The sequence below is a fragment of the Harmonia axyridis genome, chromosome 1 (genome assembly GCF_914767665.1).
Source record: "Harmonia axyridis chromosome 1, icHarAxyr1.1, whole genome shotgun sequence".
Taxonomy (NCBI): Eukaryota; Metazoa; Arthropoda; class Insecta; order Coleoptera; family Coccinellidae; genus Harmonia; species Harmonia axyridis.
The window spans coordinates 5,177,330-5,195,778 of NC_059501.1; the positions used below are offsets into that span (position 1 = coordinate 5,177,330).

At 36.4% G+C, this 18,449-nt stretch overlaps 2 protein-coding genes across 10 annotated transcripts in view; both read left to right on the plus strand.

Annotated features, from left to right (window-relative positions):
* Nucleotides 1-3,809, plus strand: part of LOC123687769 (protein groucho) — a 140,274-nt gene extending 136,465 nt beyond the window's left edge. For all 7 annotated transcript variants that reach the window (XM_045627062.1, XM_045627064.1, XM_045627067.1 and 4 more), the window contains 2 exons: nt 611-1,237; nt 3,484-3,809. In XM_045627062.1, coding sequence (XP_045483018.1) covers nt 611-1,237; nt 3,484-3,591 — 735 coding nt within the window. In that variant the 3' untranslated portion in view covers nt 3,592-3,809. The remainder of the gene's footprint in view (nt 1-610; nt 1,238-3,483) is intronic.
* A 3,394-nt stretch (nt 3,810-7,203) lies between these two features.
* The window catches only part of LOC123687871 (unconventional myosin-IXa-like), a 31,135-nt gene continuing 19,889 nt past the window's right edge, over nt 7,204-18,449 (plus strand). The window contains exons 1-4 of one of the 3 annotated variants that reach the window (XM_045627071.1): nt 7,204-7,338; nt 9,628-11,584; nt 12,192-12,596; nt 14,863-14,910. In XM_045627071.1, the coding sequence (XP_045483027.1) occupies nt 9,819-11,584; nt 12,192-12,596; nt 14,863-14,910 (2,219 nt within the window). In that variant the 5' untranslated portion in view covers nt 7,204-7,338; nt 9,628-9,818. Of the gene's footprint in view, nt 7,339-9,627; nt 11,585-12,191; nt 12,597-14,862; nt 14,911-17,581; nt 17,846-18,449 lie in introns of all 3 variants that reach the window. The other 2 variants (XM_045627070.1, XM_045627072.1) reach the window with 2 other exon arrangements.

The following is an 18,449-nucleotide window of genomic DNA, read 5'->3' on the forward strand; positions in this document are numbered from 1 at the left end:
ATCACGTTAGGTCGGCCAAGAGCCGATGGCGGAACCAGCGCTACCGAGAGCGCTACGTAAAGGAAAAGATACTACGACATACGCCCAGAATACGACCACTCAGTAGAACGGCACAACAACTCGATGTTAGGTCGCTTCCCAATACACAGGGTCGGCTGGCCGGTTATCCTATTGCAGAGCGTCAAGCAGCAACTTTTCAGAGTTTATTTCAAATATTTGATAATTAAATGAATGGTTAATTATGAGACATTATGTCTTAATCAGAAAAGAACTTATTTATGCCGTTCGATAGTAGCTATTGATTTGCAGATCATGAAAATATAATGATAATATGATAATAATATAATGAAATTTATTTATTTTTTTTTCTTTTTTTTCTTTTTTTTTATATGTGTGTGGCACGAGCCGTCACTGGGTAGTACTGAAATTGAATAGTTAACCCAGCCATCAATTAGCTTATTCGAATGAACACCTCAGTTTATAACTTTCACTCATGAGTTTCCAGGAGACTAGTACCAATCAACTCAATTTACTTTAAATTTTGATGGGAATGTTTTTTTAAATCCTATCTTTGTCACTTGCCAAAAATGTAACCTTTTTTCCTCCACAGCAAAGAGACAACTACATCAGGTCAGTCAAGCTCCTTCCAGACGGCAGAACCCTTATAGTGGGCGGTGAAGCCAGCAACCTCTCCATATGGGACCTTGCAAGCCCCACCCCCAGGATAAAGGCCGAACTGACCTCAAGCGCCCCAGCCTGCTACGCCCTAGCCATCAGTCCGGACTCGAAAGTGTGCTTCAGTTGTTGTAGTGACGGCAACATAGCGGTGTGGGACTTACAAAATCAGACTCTAGTTAGACAATTCCAAGGTCACACGGACGGTGCGTCTTGCATAGACATATCCTCGGACGGTACAAAACTGTGGACAGGCGGCTTGGACAATACTGTGCGTAGTTGGGATCTGAGGGAGGGCAAGCAACTTCAGCAACACGACTTCAGCTCGCAGATCTTCTCCTTAGGATACTGCCCAATGGGCGGCGAATGGCTGGCGGTGGGAATGGAGAACTCCCACGTGGAAGTGTTGCACGCCAATAAGGCGGACAAGTACCAGCTCCATCTACACGAGAGTTGCGTGCTTAGCTTAAAATTCGCAGCTTGCGGAAAATGGTTCGTGTCAACGGGCAAGGATAATTTGCTGAATGCTTGGAGGACTCCCTACGGCGCCAGTATATTCCAGGTGAGAATAAATCTTAATTTTCTTCTCCTTTTAACGCATTGACATTAGGGGTTGTCCATTAATCACGTGATCTTTTTTTAGCATTTTTTAACCCCCCCTCCCCCATTGGTGATACGTAGTGAGGTTTAAGACCACCCCCCCTCCCCCTTCTCAACATCACGTGTATTTTCAGTACCTACAACGAATCTCAAAATTTTCTGAATATTATCTTAATTTAAATACAGGTATAAACTATAATCTTTCTTCTGAAATTAAGGACCATAATAAAAATGTCTACACCAGGTTGCAAGTTTTTTTTTGATTTCCATTACAATAATAATAAATGAAGAGTATAATCATAAGAAAAACATGTATTGTACTAGTACATGAATATATTTAATGTAGTCAAGGTCACTACACGCCGCGCCGTGCCGCTTAATATTTGTTTAAAAATCGCGCGTTTGACGAAAAAATAAATACACGTGATATCTTACTACACCCCCCCCTCCCCCTTGTGATATTTTCGTGATTTTTATCAAACCCCCCCCCCCTTTCAAGCCTCACGTGATTAATGGACAACCCCTTATGAAGTTTTTCATGTTAACACTGTAGCCCACTCAAAATTACCCACAATCTTTGAAAGCGTTTCGACAACGAAATGTTGTCATCTTCAGGTACTAAAAGTTATTAACTTGAAAAGATCACATTTTAACAATAAAGCGCCTAGAAGGATCTAGACTAAAAGTTTACCACAGATAGACATGCGGCTATCGAAATTGAGTAGCCATAGCCAGTCTTTGCTGTTTTTGGAGTTCATCAGTTGCGCACAACCATAAATCGATGACAGCCAAATGAATATACTGGCTATTTGATTGAAAGCCAGCATTAGCATTCAACGTTGTATGCGTTGATGCAACACCTGAGTTTTTTCCTAAACGTTCATTCAAAAATCTTGATATCCCTGTCTCTATCTCAAGATTAGCTTTTCCGACGCACCATGCTTGGAAAAATTAGTGTACGATTTTGAGTCATAATTCGGGAGAAAACTAAGTTCTATCGCTGGGCACAATAGACCATTAGATCGCAGTGCAATGGAACCCCTTCAGATAAAGGGCTAGCGCTGCTCACCTATCATAGCAGCACGTTTTCCTATCTAGTCTAGATTCTGCTAATCTAGTTTTCTTATATAGTTACTAACTAAATTGGCAAGACCATGTAACGAGGGGGCTCAAACTACCATCACATTAGAGCTCCACCTAATAGCAATGATATTATATGGTGTATTAGACTTTTCTCATACACTACTCAATAAGTCTCTACTTATACCAGCTTTGTCTTTTACACCGGGTTGTTTTGTCTTGTTGAGCCATCTATCTTTTTTTTTCAACATTCAATTGTCCCCCAAAACTTTTTAATTGAATACTTCAACATTTTCAAGGAACTTTTTAAAACATGATCTAATAATGCGGATTTATCAGTATGATTGTTCCTTACACCCTTTATTGCAATCTAAATAGCTAATTCTTCATTTTCCTGATTCGCTTTCAAATTATTTTCCATAGTTGGAATTTTCCAAACCAATCAATCACTAGTTCGTACTCGAAGAATAATTCTTCCTCCGAACACAGTACTTAATCTAGTGAATTGAAATGTGGGAATCTTGGATTCCACTCAACTTGACCTTGACCTTGATTTGTTACAGAAACACTATCCGTATAGCATATTCTTACTGAGATTGAAATACTTTTTGGACCTTGCAATATTGATGTTTGGAAGAAACTTTTTAGAGTAATATTTTCCTAGAAAATTTCGCCATAGTTTTTCTCTTTCGATTTCCTTCTCCTCACAAAACTCTTTATTTTAAGTACATTTTCCCATAACACAGAAAAGAATGCTCTGTGCTGGACAATATAATCATATCCTGCCATTTATCTTCAAATTTAATTAAAGGACTTTCTTCAATATTGCTTTTCATGTTCATATTTAAATTTATTAATATCAATATGAGTTGAGTTATATAAAATGTAATGAAGAATTCAAATAACTAAAGTTCTCTATGTAAACTTTATTACTCAATTTTATTGCAAACAGTGAACCTTCAGACAGAATCTCAAAAATGTCTATCCTGGGCTCTACCTTACCTTTTACTCCGTACCCTAAGTGGTATAGTTTCTCACCACCACTACCAACTTAATAAATTTGTATATTGTGTTTTTTTTTTCAATTCTTTTTCGATTCAACCTACTAATTCTTATTTTCTTTTTCAGTCGAAGGAATCATCAAGTGTATTGAGCTGCGATATATCAAGTGATGACAAATATATCGTTACTGGGTCCGGAGATAAGAAAGCAACTGTTTACGAAGTGATATACTGAAACAATCGACACAAATCTTGAAGCAACAATGTACCTTATTTAAAGGGATAATTATGTTAATAAACTGGACACTTTTTCGATTATTTTGCACACAATAACTACTTAGATTGAATTTTGTATAAAACTTAGTGTGTAAAGTGATATGAGTGAGTTTTATAAAGAGCGAACTTGATTGTTAGAAAGGTCAATAAAGAAACATTAAAAAACTGTAAAATATATATTGACAGTCTACTAATTTGCAAGACTCTACCCCAATTATTTTTCATCTCATTTCTATTTATTATTATTTATCAGTAGCATTTTTTTTTGTAAACATTGTTTGCTACTAAAAATATTGAGCAATTGTGCATCTGAAACCCTCTTAAAAATTAAGAAAGGATCAACAGGGATTTTGGAACTGGTAGATGGCGCTGTAGTAAACACAATACTGAAATCTATCAGCTATTCTTTCGAATTGACAATTAATTAGGAGGTTATCATCAAAAGTGTTATTTCAAAAATATGGAATATTCCATCATCAACCTTAAATAAAACTGAAATGATGGCCTCACTAGTTGTAACAAATTTCTCTTAATTATCTACATAATTGTTTTTTTTCAATGAATCAAAGAAAAATTATACATATTATAACCATAGATGTATTGAAGGGATAATAAGACTATGATTACAACCTACTTGCCTCTGTTGGTTATTTATTTGGATACTTTGTTATTGTTCTTCTGTAATTTGTTATGATATATTTGTATTATGCTGTCATGCTCTAATGAATTTTATTTTCTTGATGTTTTACGAAATAAGAGACCTTAGATATTTTTTGTATTAAAGTATCCATACAAGTAAGAAATCTAAATATTTCCTTTTTCCCCTTTGTCAGAAGATACAAATGTAGTTTTATTGTAGTGGTCAACTTTATAACCTAGAAATCTGAAAAGATTTCATTACCCTACACATATTATTGGATAAGTAGGTAGGTCATCTGTTCTTCAATAAAATAGTTATTTATGGAACAAGTGCAAAAAGTGAATGTTTATTGCATTCGACGTGAAATTGTCCGACGAGGCCGTTAAGCCGAGTTGGACACGTCGAGTGCAATAAACAATTTTTGCACAAGTTGCATACAACATTTTTTCTACGTTCATGCAAAAAATGATTTATTGAGGTGCGCCACTAGGTGTAGGAAAATGAAAAGCGCAACTTGATTAATTTATTATTAATATTGATTTGCATTGAAACAGGAACTAATACGTTACGAACTATTTAACTCAAACTTTATTTTTACCCTCAATGTTGAAAGTGAATGAACAATTGGTGCAATTTTCAATATGAATATTTCGTAGTGAAGTACTTTTTAAATCCACTTCTTGATTTGTTACTGCTGTAAACGTACTAGTATTTGGTAACTGTACATCGTTATTTCCTTCAGGCTTAAATATTTGTTTGTCATGATGACAGCACGTTGAAGTAGAATGACAGATGAGTGCAATAAAAACTTTATTGCACTAGTGCAAGAAAGAACTTCTATTTCCACTAAATATAGTTCAATAAAGTTTTGCTTTTTGCATGAATGTAGAAAAAAATATTTATTCAGGTAGAATATCTGAACGAAATAAAATTTTTCCCTTATTTTATTTTATTGTTTTGATTCTAAATGCTCAAGTGTTTCATCGTTATTCGAATAAACATGAAAATTTGATCATCCTTGGAGTAGGGAATAAAAATTTATTATTATTATTGAAATTTACCGACATTTTGAAAATAAATGCTGCGACTTCATGCTATGGACCAATAACTGAGAGAATATGAAACAAATCCAACAATTATTCTGTGGTTCCAACGGTTATCTTTTCAGATGAGCAAAGCTTGATTCTTTTCCCATGCAGAAACTACACACACAATTTCAGTCAAATCTGAATAATAGATTCTGAATAACAAGATTTTCCAAAAAAAAAAATTGATCTCCTGAAATTTTCCATGAACATTCGTTGTAGTATTTTACAACTGATTACTAAATTTCAGTTGGATCAGGTTGGTATATTTCTTCAATTATAGAACAAACAAAATTTCATAATGGTATAAAACTCTGGAACCTTCAAACAGATTTTATCAAACAACGAACCTGAGGCGGCCGGACGGACATAATTTAGATCTCTAAATCTTCATCATTGAATCAAGGACACTCTGCACAAAATTCGAGAATTATGACATTAACTAGAATCAACTCATGGGAGTTTACCTCATTTTGAAAAAGGCAAATCTCTAAATTTTTTATTAAAAAAAAAAATTGTTATGAATGGTTACTTAATTTTTTTATTTCTTCTAATCAATGGAGGGGTTTATGTCCCCAATAACCCCCGCTTCGTTACGCCTATGTCTGATCTTAAAATCATTAATACCTATCAAGTGTCAACCTTCAAAAAATGAAAAGTGTAAAAATCGAATATTATTTGGATTGATCAACTGAAATAATAAGTACCAAGAATTATAATTAGGTACCTACTATTGCCGGTACATTTCGTTTATGTGTGGAAATAAGAAAATGAATTTTCTACAAAGATACTCAACCAATAAAAAGGCTAATAGTAAATTCAAGAAGAAATTATTCCCAGAAAATAAAATTTCTAATTATTAATTTTCAAGAAATTTTTTCCTAATTTTAGTGGCATCCTTAAATTATATTACACCAATCAATAAAAATATATCTGGTATGAAAAAAAATTGTATATCTTATCGATTTGATCTTGATTTTTTTGTCCACCTGCCTTTCCATTTATTTCTATCTTCTGTTTACACTAACGTAGTACAAAATTCCACACTAATTACCAGTGTAAGTAAAATGTAGGTGATACAAACATCACTGAAATTACTTCTATATGTACTGTTGAAAATTTCTCGAATTCTTTTAAGCAACTGTCACCACATCCGATTTTCTCGAACATGTTTAGTAATTTGAAACCATGTAGATGAATAATATTCAACAAACGATTTAGCACTAATAGCCTAATGAGTAACATTCTTCAATTTAATTTACTTGGAAATTCTGCTAGCCTTTTCATGATTCATAATTGGCGCTCATGTCACGTGGAATCCTTGATGGACGATGGCAGTTCTAACACCGTTGCCAGCGTTTCGTCAAATTCAGAAGATTCGAGGATTTCAGGAGTGCCAACACCATAACCTGTCAAATTCCATTCAAAAATTCTTCAAGGGAAGATTGATATTTACTTTCGTAATTGAAAAATATTCACAACATGGTTTACTTTATATATTATTGAATCTCGTTGTTGTAATTCGAAATAGAAATGAAGAAGAATAAAAATTCTATTCAAATATAATCCGGCTCGAAGGACCCTAAAACAATCTGATTATTGTGTGCGTATAATAGCGGTATTGAAATAATTCTTTCGCTTCGAGATGATGACATAACCGTAATTTAATATATATCAACATATATTCTAACTATTCTTGTGGGATTCGTCTAATATATTAAGGAAAACTTGTATAAATTCGATATAATTTCGAATTGAATTGAAGTTTTGACGAGTGTCGCCGATTCCAGCCGAATGACACCGATTATTTCTGCGTAGCCGCAATGCTCTACGTTGGCAACTGGCAACGCCGCCAAAACCAGTAGTTTAGAAATAAAAAATGGTGGTAGGTGAGCTAGTTTAGTGAAAAATCAACTTATAATATTTACGTTTCAAATGGTTGTGACTACTAGATTCCGAATTTCGTAAATACAAACTCGAGGTAGGTACCATAAGATTGATGTTGTTCTTTCAGACCATATTTTTATGGGCGGTTACCCCACGAAACCCACCAAACTTGGGCTGTTTATTATGGGTGTTGGAATTACTTATCTTGACAAGTCATACGTAGCGGCGGCTGTATATTCAAGTGCTAATTGCAGTTTCAACTGTTCTGTCTGGTGGTCTTTGACTTCAACATGGTGATATTGAACATGTCATCATATAAGACAGCGCCAATCATCTAGAGAAAAGTGAATGAAAAGACTTGTTTGGCGAATGCAACATGTGACCCCATTCTGACATTTATTATTCCTCTTTTATTCTTAATTGTGTCCAGTCTTACTGAAGCTGAAATTGGCATAATGAAAGACTTTTTTCCGAAAATGTTACTCAGTTCATTATGTGTACATGTTGCCAATCTCCACATTTATACACCCAACAGAATGAATGTAAATATAGCTACATGTTTTCAAAAATACAATTATAAACGTCCGTCAAACCTGTGAAGATGAAAAAACCTTTTTATTTATTATCTTGTCATACTCGAAGTACAATGGAACGAATTTAAGTCCTTGGGAATAAATTGCTTGAAATGAATAATCAAAGGAATACGTTTGTCCCCTCCATAGATCAGATACTTCAAATAATAAGAAGTATTGAGGAGATGAATGAAAGTTTGTGAATATTAAAAATATTTGATTTTGAATAGACTCAGCTTTAAATCGTTATCATTTTTATCTTTTTATCATGTTATTGTGAGGTTATTTGCGATCAGAATCCTCTATTTTAGATCCGATCTTTTGTTTACAAATTAGTTTTGGATTCAATTCAAAATTCTGATTTAATTCATGATTAAATAGATACTTTTTCACATTTAATGGAGGTGTGTTTTAGTTGATAGCTCAAAATATCTCCAATGAAAATAATTCAACAAGTAGGTACATTGATCGATTTTTCTCTAGGATTAAACCATTTTTATTGTGATTTTGTAGTGATACTACCCTGTCAGATACAGAACAATTCGTATTCTTCTCAAAACAGTTCCTTGTGATATTTTCATAAGATCATTTTTCATATCAAAAAGGAATGTGTACCAATATGAAGTTTTAAATGACACCTTTTCAATAGTTTTTCAATCTTGTTTTCTTATTGTTATAATTCATATGATGACTATCACCAAACTAAAATTTTAAAAATGAAGAAACTGCATTCGCCTGAATCACTTTGTATATTAAAAATATTTCATCAGAAGAACATGTGCGTTTGCCAGAAAAATGTATGCGAATTACTTGTATCTGTAAATAGAAATTTATTAATATCAAGTAAAATCACGAACGCATCTAAGATCAAATTATTGCTGGGAAAAATTTTCCACTGAGATCAAACAGCCACTCGTAATCAAAAATAACCATAGAAACTTTCATCATTTCAATATTGTCCAAAAAATTTACACATACCAAGTCATCAAAGAATTTTAGAGATTATTTTTGCATTCTACAGAAATTCATAATACGATGAAATTCAAATGAAATACCTATAAATAGAAGGTAAACAATTACATATGGGGTTAAGTTATCGTCTGTAAAAAGAATATTTTCCATATTCTATTATGCATGTGCATCTTCATAATTAGTGTGTATGTGTATTTATAGATGCAATTGTTTGCACTTCGATAAGAACATCTTTTTATTTGCAACCTATATATAGACTTTCAGACTTGTCAAGCTCGATTTTCGAGTCTTTTTCATTAGCCATTGAAGAAAAACACTCGTTAAAAAATTCGAACAAATTATTTCAACCCCAGCAAATTTCTGCATCGTATAAGAAAATGCAGTTATCAATAAAACAAAATTTGAGAACATGCGTTTGGAGAAAAGTAAAAACAATGTCCTTGTATTCATTTTAATGAACGCTCGTTATAAACTTTGAATTCAAACAAACCGAATTGAAAATTATGTCTTAAAAAAGAATTTTATGACCAAGACAAAAGAGTATTTCAGTTGCATAGAATATTTAAATGAAGGTGACAAAGTCACTAACATTATTTTGAACTACAAATGAATTTCAATTATAATTATAAACGTTATTATTATTTATTTGTTTATACAAAGAATTTGTTTATACAAAGAATCAGTATCATAATATCTTTATGGTTTATCTCAATTATTAACGTCAAAACTTTTTGGTTATGCATAGAATTAACCCCATAATATTTCTATGGTTTATGTCAAATATGAACGTCAAAATTTTTTGGTTATGCATATAATTGACATCCGTTCCGTACTTCCAGGTATTTGCTGTTCACATCTTGCCAAGTAGGAACTACAAACGATGGGAACGTGAACCTTCGACATGCACCTTTGAAAAAAACATGGGGCTCCTAATCAGCAGCAACGTTCCAATTCTCTACAAGAACTCGATTCCTGACGCAGGAACCCTTCTCGTAAAGTGCATAGTAAAGTGAAGTGATCAGTTCCCGATATGACGACCCCGGAAAACAATAGGTACATAGTCCAGGTCTACGTAGGAGCCCTGTCCGCTCTTTACGAGGCACTTTCCGTGGAGGCGAGCAAACAGACAACGTCGGAAGAGATCGTTTCTTGTATAGTCGAGCGACTGGGCTTGAACGACAATGTGTCGTACGAACTAGCGGAGGTGATTGGTGATAGCTACGGCCAAGAATGCAAGGAGCGTAGTCTCCTCAGTACCGAAAGTCCGGTCCAGCTGATGATGCTGTGGCCGAAGAACAGGACAGATCAGTCCTCTTACCGTTTTTACCTGAGGGAGAAATCCAACGATTACCTATGGAGGGACTTCGTCATGGACCCCCAGCTGATCAGGGACTATTTCCACAGGTTCCTGTATCAGCCAAAAGACAGGGAATATCCGGATCTCTGTCAGCTACCTGATTTAAACGAACAGACCTTGCTGGACAACCTTAGAGCGAGGTTCGTTGCGGGTCACATCTACACTTACGTGGGTTCCATTCTTATAGCTTTGAACCCTTTCAAATTCTACCCGATCTACAACCCCAAATACGTGAAGCTGTACCAAAACCGCAGACTTGGTCCAAATCTGCCACCGCACATCTTCGCAGTAGCGGACGTGGCATACCATTGTATGTTGAAGGACAGAAAGAACCAATGCATAGTAATAAGCGGAGAAAGCGGGTCGGGAAAGACAGAAAGCACCAACTTCCTCCTACACCATCTAACAGCCCTTAGCCAGAAGGGCTCGCATGGAAGCGGTGTCGAACAGACCATTCTCAGCGCTGGTCCGGTCTTGGAAGCTTTCGGCAATGCCAAAACCGCCCACAACAACAACTCCAGCAGGTTCGGCAAGTTCATCCAGGTCAACTACAAGGAGAACGGAATGGTGCACGGTGCCGTGGTGCAAAAGTACCTGCTGGAGAAATCGAGGATTTGCTCGCAGGGTCGTAACGAGAGAAACTACCACGTGTTTTACTACCTGTTGGAAGGGGCAAGCGAGCAGGAGAAGCAGGTGTTGCACCTTAGATCCCCCGATCAGTACTACTACCTAAACAAGTCCTGCTACAGGCTGGACAACGTAGACGAGAGATACGAATTCTCCCGGCTGAAGCAGTCGATGGAAATGGTTGGTTTCACGGCGGAGAAGCAGAGAAGACTCTTCTCCGTCTTGTCGGCCGTTCTGCTTTTAGGCAACGTGGAGTTTCAACCCAGGAAGTCGGCTTACCACCACGACGAAGCCGTCGGAGTCAAAAACCCAGAAGTGGTCGCCCTAATCTCCGAGCTATTGAGGGTCAAACAAGAGACCTTGATGCAAGCCTTGATCGCCAAGAGAGCCAGAGCCTCTGGAGAGACCTTAATCATTAACTACCGTCTACCAGAAGCCACAGCGAGTAGAGACGCGATGGCAAAGTGTCTTTATGGCGCCCTCTTCGATTGGATAGTGTTGCAAGTTAACCACGCCCTATTGTCTAAAAAGGACACCCTCAGGGAGCACCAAGGGAACTCGATTGGCGTGTTGGACATTTTCGGTTTCGAGGATTTCGGGCTCAACAACAGTTTCGAACAGTTGTGTATAAACTATGCTAACGAGCACCTGCAGTATTACTTCAACCAGCACGTGTTCAAGTATGAGCAGGAGGAGTATAGGAAGGAGGGTATCAGATGGACCAACATTGAGTTCATGGACAATACTGGTTGTTTACAGTTGATCGAGGGGAAGCCTAATGGATTGTTGTGCGTTTTGGATGACCAGTGCAAGTAAGTAGTTATTTTTTTTACTATACAAAATGAAGAGCAGAGGACTAATCCTATAGTGCTCAAAGTAACAAAAAACACAATGAAAATGAAAATAGAAACTGGATCTACAGGTCTATAAAATTGTCCAGCTTGTTTTGAAGGTATTCATGGTGTGTGTTTTTGATGTTATTGTCAATTAAACGTATTGATAGAGTAGATACCTAAGGGAAGGAACAGAGATAAAATTCCATTAGTAGAATGAAGATAATATAATGCGGTCATTTGGACAATCCAACATCGCTTTGAGGGAAGGGGATACAAGTAGGAGTGTTCAAAATGATTTTGCACACGTGAATTTTTTTTTAAATAAATAAGATCAAAAAAATCGAGTAGGGTTAAATCCTGTTACCTTGTTAGGTCTCTTCATTGCCTTTACTACAATAGCCTTCACTACATACGAACAAAAAGGTCATTTAGGTGTAGTCTCTGAGTTTGACCGAGAGATGGCGTCGTGGGCTGCGCATCTCTCGCTAAATCGGTACCGACAAAAATCTCAATTGCGCCAATTTATAGTTATTGAAACTCCAACCAAAAACTAGACTCAATTCTTCTTCTGTCCCCCATCTAGCTTCCCCGGAGCCACCAACGAAACGTTGCTCCAGAAATTCAATATGGTCCACAAGGACAACAAGTTCTACCAGAAGCCGCAGAAGAAGGAGGGCGCCTTCATCGTGGTCCACTACGCCGGCAAGGTCAAGTACCAGGTGACGAACATGCGCGAGAAGAACCTCGACCTGATGCGCCAGGACATCGTGGGCGTACTGAAGAACAGCTCGATGGCGTTCGTCAGGGAGCTTGTTGGGGCCGATCCGGTTGCCGTGTTTCGTTGGGCCATTGTGAGGGCCTTCTTCAGGTCCTACTTCGCGTTCCATGAAGCCGGCAGGAAACACAGACAGGGCAGGGTGGACGGGAACAGGAATAACATACAGCAGCGCTACCAGAGGAACCACACGCCCAACGAGAACCTCATAAGGTGAGAGCAACGCACTGCGCTTTTGATATTTTCATCTGATTTGGCGTGTTTTGGTTGATAAACGCAGGTGAATTATTTCCATTTGCAATGTTGAAGATTTACTTTCAAGGACGATCCTTAAAGGTCTTATACAAGGTGTTTCAGAATGACGACTTGGTATCACGAATATCTGATGGTTACGTACTTGTAACGGGTGTTTTTTTTTAACTGCATGAGAAGTTTCTATGGTTATTGTAAAGGGTTTTTTTTTAGAGCTATAGAACTTTAAATTGCAATAAAACAACGATGCATTATTCGATTGACATGAATTTTATTTATCCGCAAGATAATCTTCTGGCATTACATTTTAAATATGATTTCTGGCATATGACCGCCACGGCTGGCTCGGATGTAGTCCAATTTGGACGTCCAATTTTCGATGACTTTTTCCAACATTTGTGGCCGTATATCGGCAATAACACGGCGAATGTTGGCTTCCAAATGGTCAAGGGTTTGTGGCTTATCCGCATAGACCAATGACTTTACATAGCCCCACAAAAAGTAGTCTAGCGGTGTTAAATCACAATATCTTGGAGGCTAATTCACAGGCCAAAACGTGAAATTAGGCGGTCACCAAACGTGTCTTTCAATAAATTGATTGTGGCACGAGCTGTGTGACATGTTGCGCTGTCTTGTTGGAACCATAGCTCCTGGACATCATGGTTGTTCAATTCAGGAATGAAAAAGTTAGTAATCATGGCTCTATACCGATCACTATTGACTGTAACGTTCTGGCCATCATCGTTTCTGAAGAAGTACGGACCAATGATTCCACCAGCCCATAAAGCGCACCAAACAGTCAGTTTTTCTGGACGTAACGGTGTTTCGACATACACTTGAGGATTAGCTTCACTCCAAATGCGGCAGTTTTGTTTGTTGACGTAGCCATTCAAGCAGATTTTGTCGACGATAAAATGGACGTAGTGCGCGATACGTTTTCCGCACAGAACCATTATTTTCGAAATAAAATTGCACTATTTGCAAGCTTTGTTCATGCGTGAGTCTATTCATGATGAATTGCCAAACCAAACTGAGAATAAATCACTTGACAGCTGTTAAATCGGTCGCCATCTTGAACAGTAATGCCAACTTAAAGTTATATACCTCGAAAAAAAACACCCTTTCTATGGTTTGACAGTTGAGAATCTCGAACTGCCTAGACTTTTCTGTTCAGTAAGATTTGGCAATTCATCATAATTCGTTTAACGCTTAAACAATGCTTCCAAATTGTGATAATTCACTTGAAAAAAATAAATCTGTTGCGAAGTCCATAGAGCACTTCATAATTGACCTAGTGAGCAAACATTTGGAGAAGTGGTTGATCGATTTTGTACTACTTTTACTCTTCACAATTCAAAATCATTAAGGGAAATAAATGTGCCCACAGAAAAGAATATTGCGGCTGACGTCGAAATGTCGATACGTCGCCGTTCTCAACTTGTTGGCCTTTGTCATTCTACTATGTAGAAAATTCACGCAAGGTTCATGGCGATAAAATACAGCTTGTGTAAGAATTTAAACCAAATGACCATCGTTTACATTGTATTTTTGCCGATTGAACTAATTTGGAAATGGCCGAAGATTTTTACCAAAGAATCGTTATTCTGAAACACCGTCTATATTGATTTCGATCAAGAAAATTTCCAATTTAAGAGTGGGTGAATATAGGTGGTATCGTGTCAATCATAATACACTGGACCAAAAGTAATGAGACTGTTCTTCTGTATGCTTTTCATTAAATTAAACTCAGTTTTGTCCCTAAGTACACCTAAGGTTTGAATGATGGAAATAGATTTTACTTTCTTATAATATTACAAAAAGTCCAATGTCGCTATGAGTTATATGTAATTTTTTCAACTATATTGAATTAATTTATGTCTTCATGCAGATGGGAATAATATTTTTCAATTGTGATTTAAGTAAAACAGTATGTAAGTACGCTTGTGTGGCTTGAATATTTGAAGGGAATATGAACTCGAGTATAGTTTATTTTATGAAATCAACAAATTTATAATAATTTTCAATCTATGTTATATGCTATAAAAATTACGAGAATTCGATGTTTATATTGGATTAACGGGTTCAAAATTCTTCGATCATTTGAATTTTTATAATAGAAGTATACGGTTCTCGATGTGTTCATTCCTTCTACAATCCCTGTTAATTTTAAGGAATTATTCGTGTTGTTTATTTCAAACGTAATTGACCAATGTGTTCGGTTCTTTAGCCATCTGGTGACAGTATCTGCTGTAAACCTCACAATAAACAGAATTGCGTAAGTGGTAAATGGTTGACTTCTTCTCTTTAAGTTTAGAATCATATTCATCCTTCCATGATACTCTTTGATAGTCGTCTTACGTCAACCATGCTTCATATTCCTGTAGTTGAAAAGAATGTATTATTTAGAGAATAATCTGGCAAATCTTGTTTCAATGCAACAGTTTCCAGTATTCCGATTTGTGTAAATTTTAGGTTAAGTTATTTGAGGTTAAACATGGCATATTACTTATAGAAAACATTACATTTAAATTCATTTCATTCTGAATGACCATGTTAAAATAAAGGATAAACTTTATTTTGCTGGAACTTTATCATCCTATATCTATACACTTGAGTCTTTCAATTCATAAGAGGAAATTATAATTACATTTAATGTACAACTTCACGATTCGCGCTGCAACAGCAATCATGAACTGAAAACACAAAATTGGAATTGTGCAAAGTTATGTTCAAAAGTTTACAGTATCATTTTAGTAATTTAAAATTATTAAGAAACCGATTGCTTGAAACAGGTTGCCATTTTCATATTGGCTGCTGATTATTCTCTATTTGACAGGGATCTAACTGATAAGAAAGATTATACAGGTCTTTATCGAATATGAAGTTTGTGACAAACCAACCAATCCAAAATAATTTAGTTTTTGTCTACCTAACTTATATGGCTTTCTTGATGTTAATTAATAAGATACCATTTTTGGCTCATCCGCATTCGATGTTTTCCTCATTCTTTATTTTATTGTCTTATTGTTGTGCATGTAAGAGTTCCAGATCTTTATTGCATGATTGTGATTGCGATACGAATTTATGCAGGTACAAAAGCTATACAGCCCTTCAAAACTACAATATGATAAGTATTTTCGATAACATTTTTTCGGTGCATTCTCGAACATATACATATTTATATTTCCTGCTATATACCGTGCGTTCGTATAGTTATCTCTCCCATTTAAAATTATAGCTGTTGGATTGCCAGTTTCCAATGTTTTACAATTTTAATTTCAAGGTCATTGCAAGTTCAAAAATTCATATGTAATTGAAATCTGAAGAAGTCTAATCTGCTAAAATGCCTTAAACAGTCAGTCTTTGACAAGTAAGATATTCTCTGTGTAATGTTTCCTGAAAGAAGAGGACATGTTCACTTAGATCACCAGATTTAACTTCACCTGTTCTCTTTCTTAGGTGGCTGATTTATCTGAACTCGAAGAGAGATTAACAGATGAAGGTAGCCTTATTTCAGTAGATACTCTGAGGAATGTTGAGAAAAGACAACGATGAAGACTAAGTTCTTCATGGGACAGTTCTAGACATTCTAACAGATTACACTTTTTATGACCACCATTTCAACATTTGACCATGAAATCAAAATTAGACTTGCTCAAAGAAGATAGCCGATCAAAAATCGCACTGAAGAAATCACTGATTCAACAGAAACAATTTCAAATGAGTGGAATCTCACGAAAATGAATGAAAAAATATGTATTGAAAAATTTCAGCTCAAATTATTGGTCCTAGTTTAGTTCATCCCAGAATTATTTTATCCATTACCACATGGTGAACAATATTTTTATAGCAGATCTGCAACTAGACTGACTCAAAGAAAATATACAAGCTTATGTTATCGATATGGCAGAATGTTCATATTTTTCATGTAAAGGGTGTTTTTTTAGAGCTATAGAACTTTAAATTGCAATAAAACAACGATGCATTATTCGATTGACATGAATTTTATTTATCCGCAAGATAATCTTGTGGCATTACATTTCAAATATGATTTCTGGTATATGACCGCCACGGCTCGCTCGGATATAATCCAATCTGGACGTCCAATTTTCGATGACTTTTTCCAACATTTGTGGCCGTAAATCGGCAATAACACGGCGAATGTTGTCTTCTAAATAGTCAAGGGTTTGTGGTTTATCCGCATAGACCCATAGAAAGTAGTCTAGCGGTTTTAAATCACAAGATCTTGGAGACCAATTCACAGGTCCAAAACGTGAAATTAGGCGGTCACCAAACGTGTCTTTCAATAAATCGATTGTGGCACGAGCTGTGTGACAGCTGTGTGACGTGCAGCTCCTGGACATCATGGTTGTTCAATTCAGGAATGAAAAAGTTAGTAATCATGGCTCTATACCGATCACCATTGACTGTAACGTTCTGGCCATCATCGTTTTTGAAGAAGTACGGACCAATGATTCCACCAGCTCATAAAGCGCACCAAACAGTCAGTTTTTCTGGATGTAACGGTGTTCCCACATACACTTGAGGATTAGCTTCACTCCAAATGCGACAGTTTTGTTTGTTGACGTAGCCATTCAACCAGAAGTGCGCTTCATCGCTAAACAAAATAAAATGGACGTAGTGCGCGATACGTATTCCGCACAGAACCATTATTTTCGAAATAAAATTGCACTATTTGCAAGCGTTGTTCAGGCGTGAGTCTATTCATGATGAATTGCCAAACCAAACTGAGAATAAATCACTTGACAGCTGTTAAATCGGTCGCCATCTTGAACAGTAATGCCAACTTAAAGTTATATACCTCGAAAAAAAACACCCGATACATAATGCTTGATGAACTATAAATTATTTCAACGAAGAAAAATAAGAAGGTGGAGGACACCTACCGTACATTTTTTTTTACCCGACCCTTATTTGATCTCCAGCAAACAACGGAACACAGCGCCCCCTAGTAGCAGGTACGGCAAAGCCAACGAACTGGCCACTGCCGCCAACAACAACCATAACAGGTTGTCTTGGCCGCAGTTTTACCATCGCAACGCAACCGTCAAGGTCAACAACGAAGAGGAGAAGAACGAGAAGAGGAGGAAAGAGTCCATCGGTGGCGTATCCGCCAATACGGCGGCCCTGGAGAGGGTCCTGTGTCCGGACGAGGCCAGGGCCATCCAGAAGGCCAATCAGATTGTTATGTATGTCGATTTGATTTTTAATGGTGGAGGTTCAAAAGGTCGCACTTGTTGGACTTTAAAAAAGCTTTGGTGGCAGTCTTTTCTGTGGTTGGGGGTTGTGACGTTTGTGGATGTGTCAGTTTGTCTGCTTTATTTGAGGTTATGGTGGCGCCGTGTGGTTTTGTCGGTCATAAAATATTTTTTAATTTGTTTCAATTCAATGAGGGTAGAGGTAATCTCATAAACAGATTAAAAACACAGATAACTTTTTTAATTTTTTTTCATTAAAAGTTATGTCATAAGTAATGTTTCTGAAATTTTTTAATTGCAAAGTACAGTACTCTTGAAAAGTATTTGAGGTACACATTATTTCATCCCAAACAACAAAAGTTGCTTTAGGTACCATTTACTTTTTCAGCTGGTTTTTCTCTGAACTAAATGAAAAGAGTATCTTGAAAATGTTCTCAATATAAAATTGTAGTGATCCAGCTTTGTGAGAAAAACTTTTCTCGCCAACTTATTGTAGTGCATTTATTTAGCAATAGCATGACGTCAGCGTTTCGAGGAAAATGTCGTTGCCAGACTGTCAAATCAATCCTACAACTGCTTACCAAACAAATTTTGA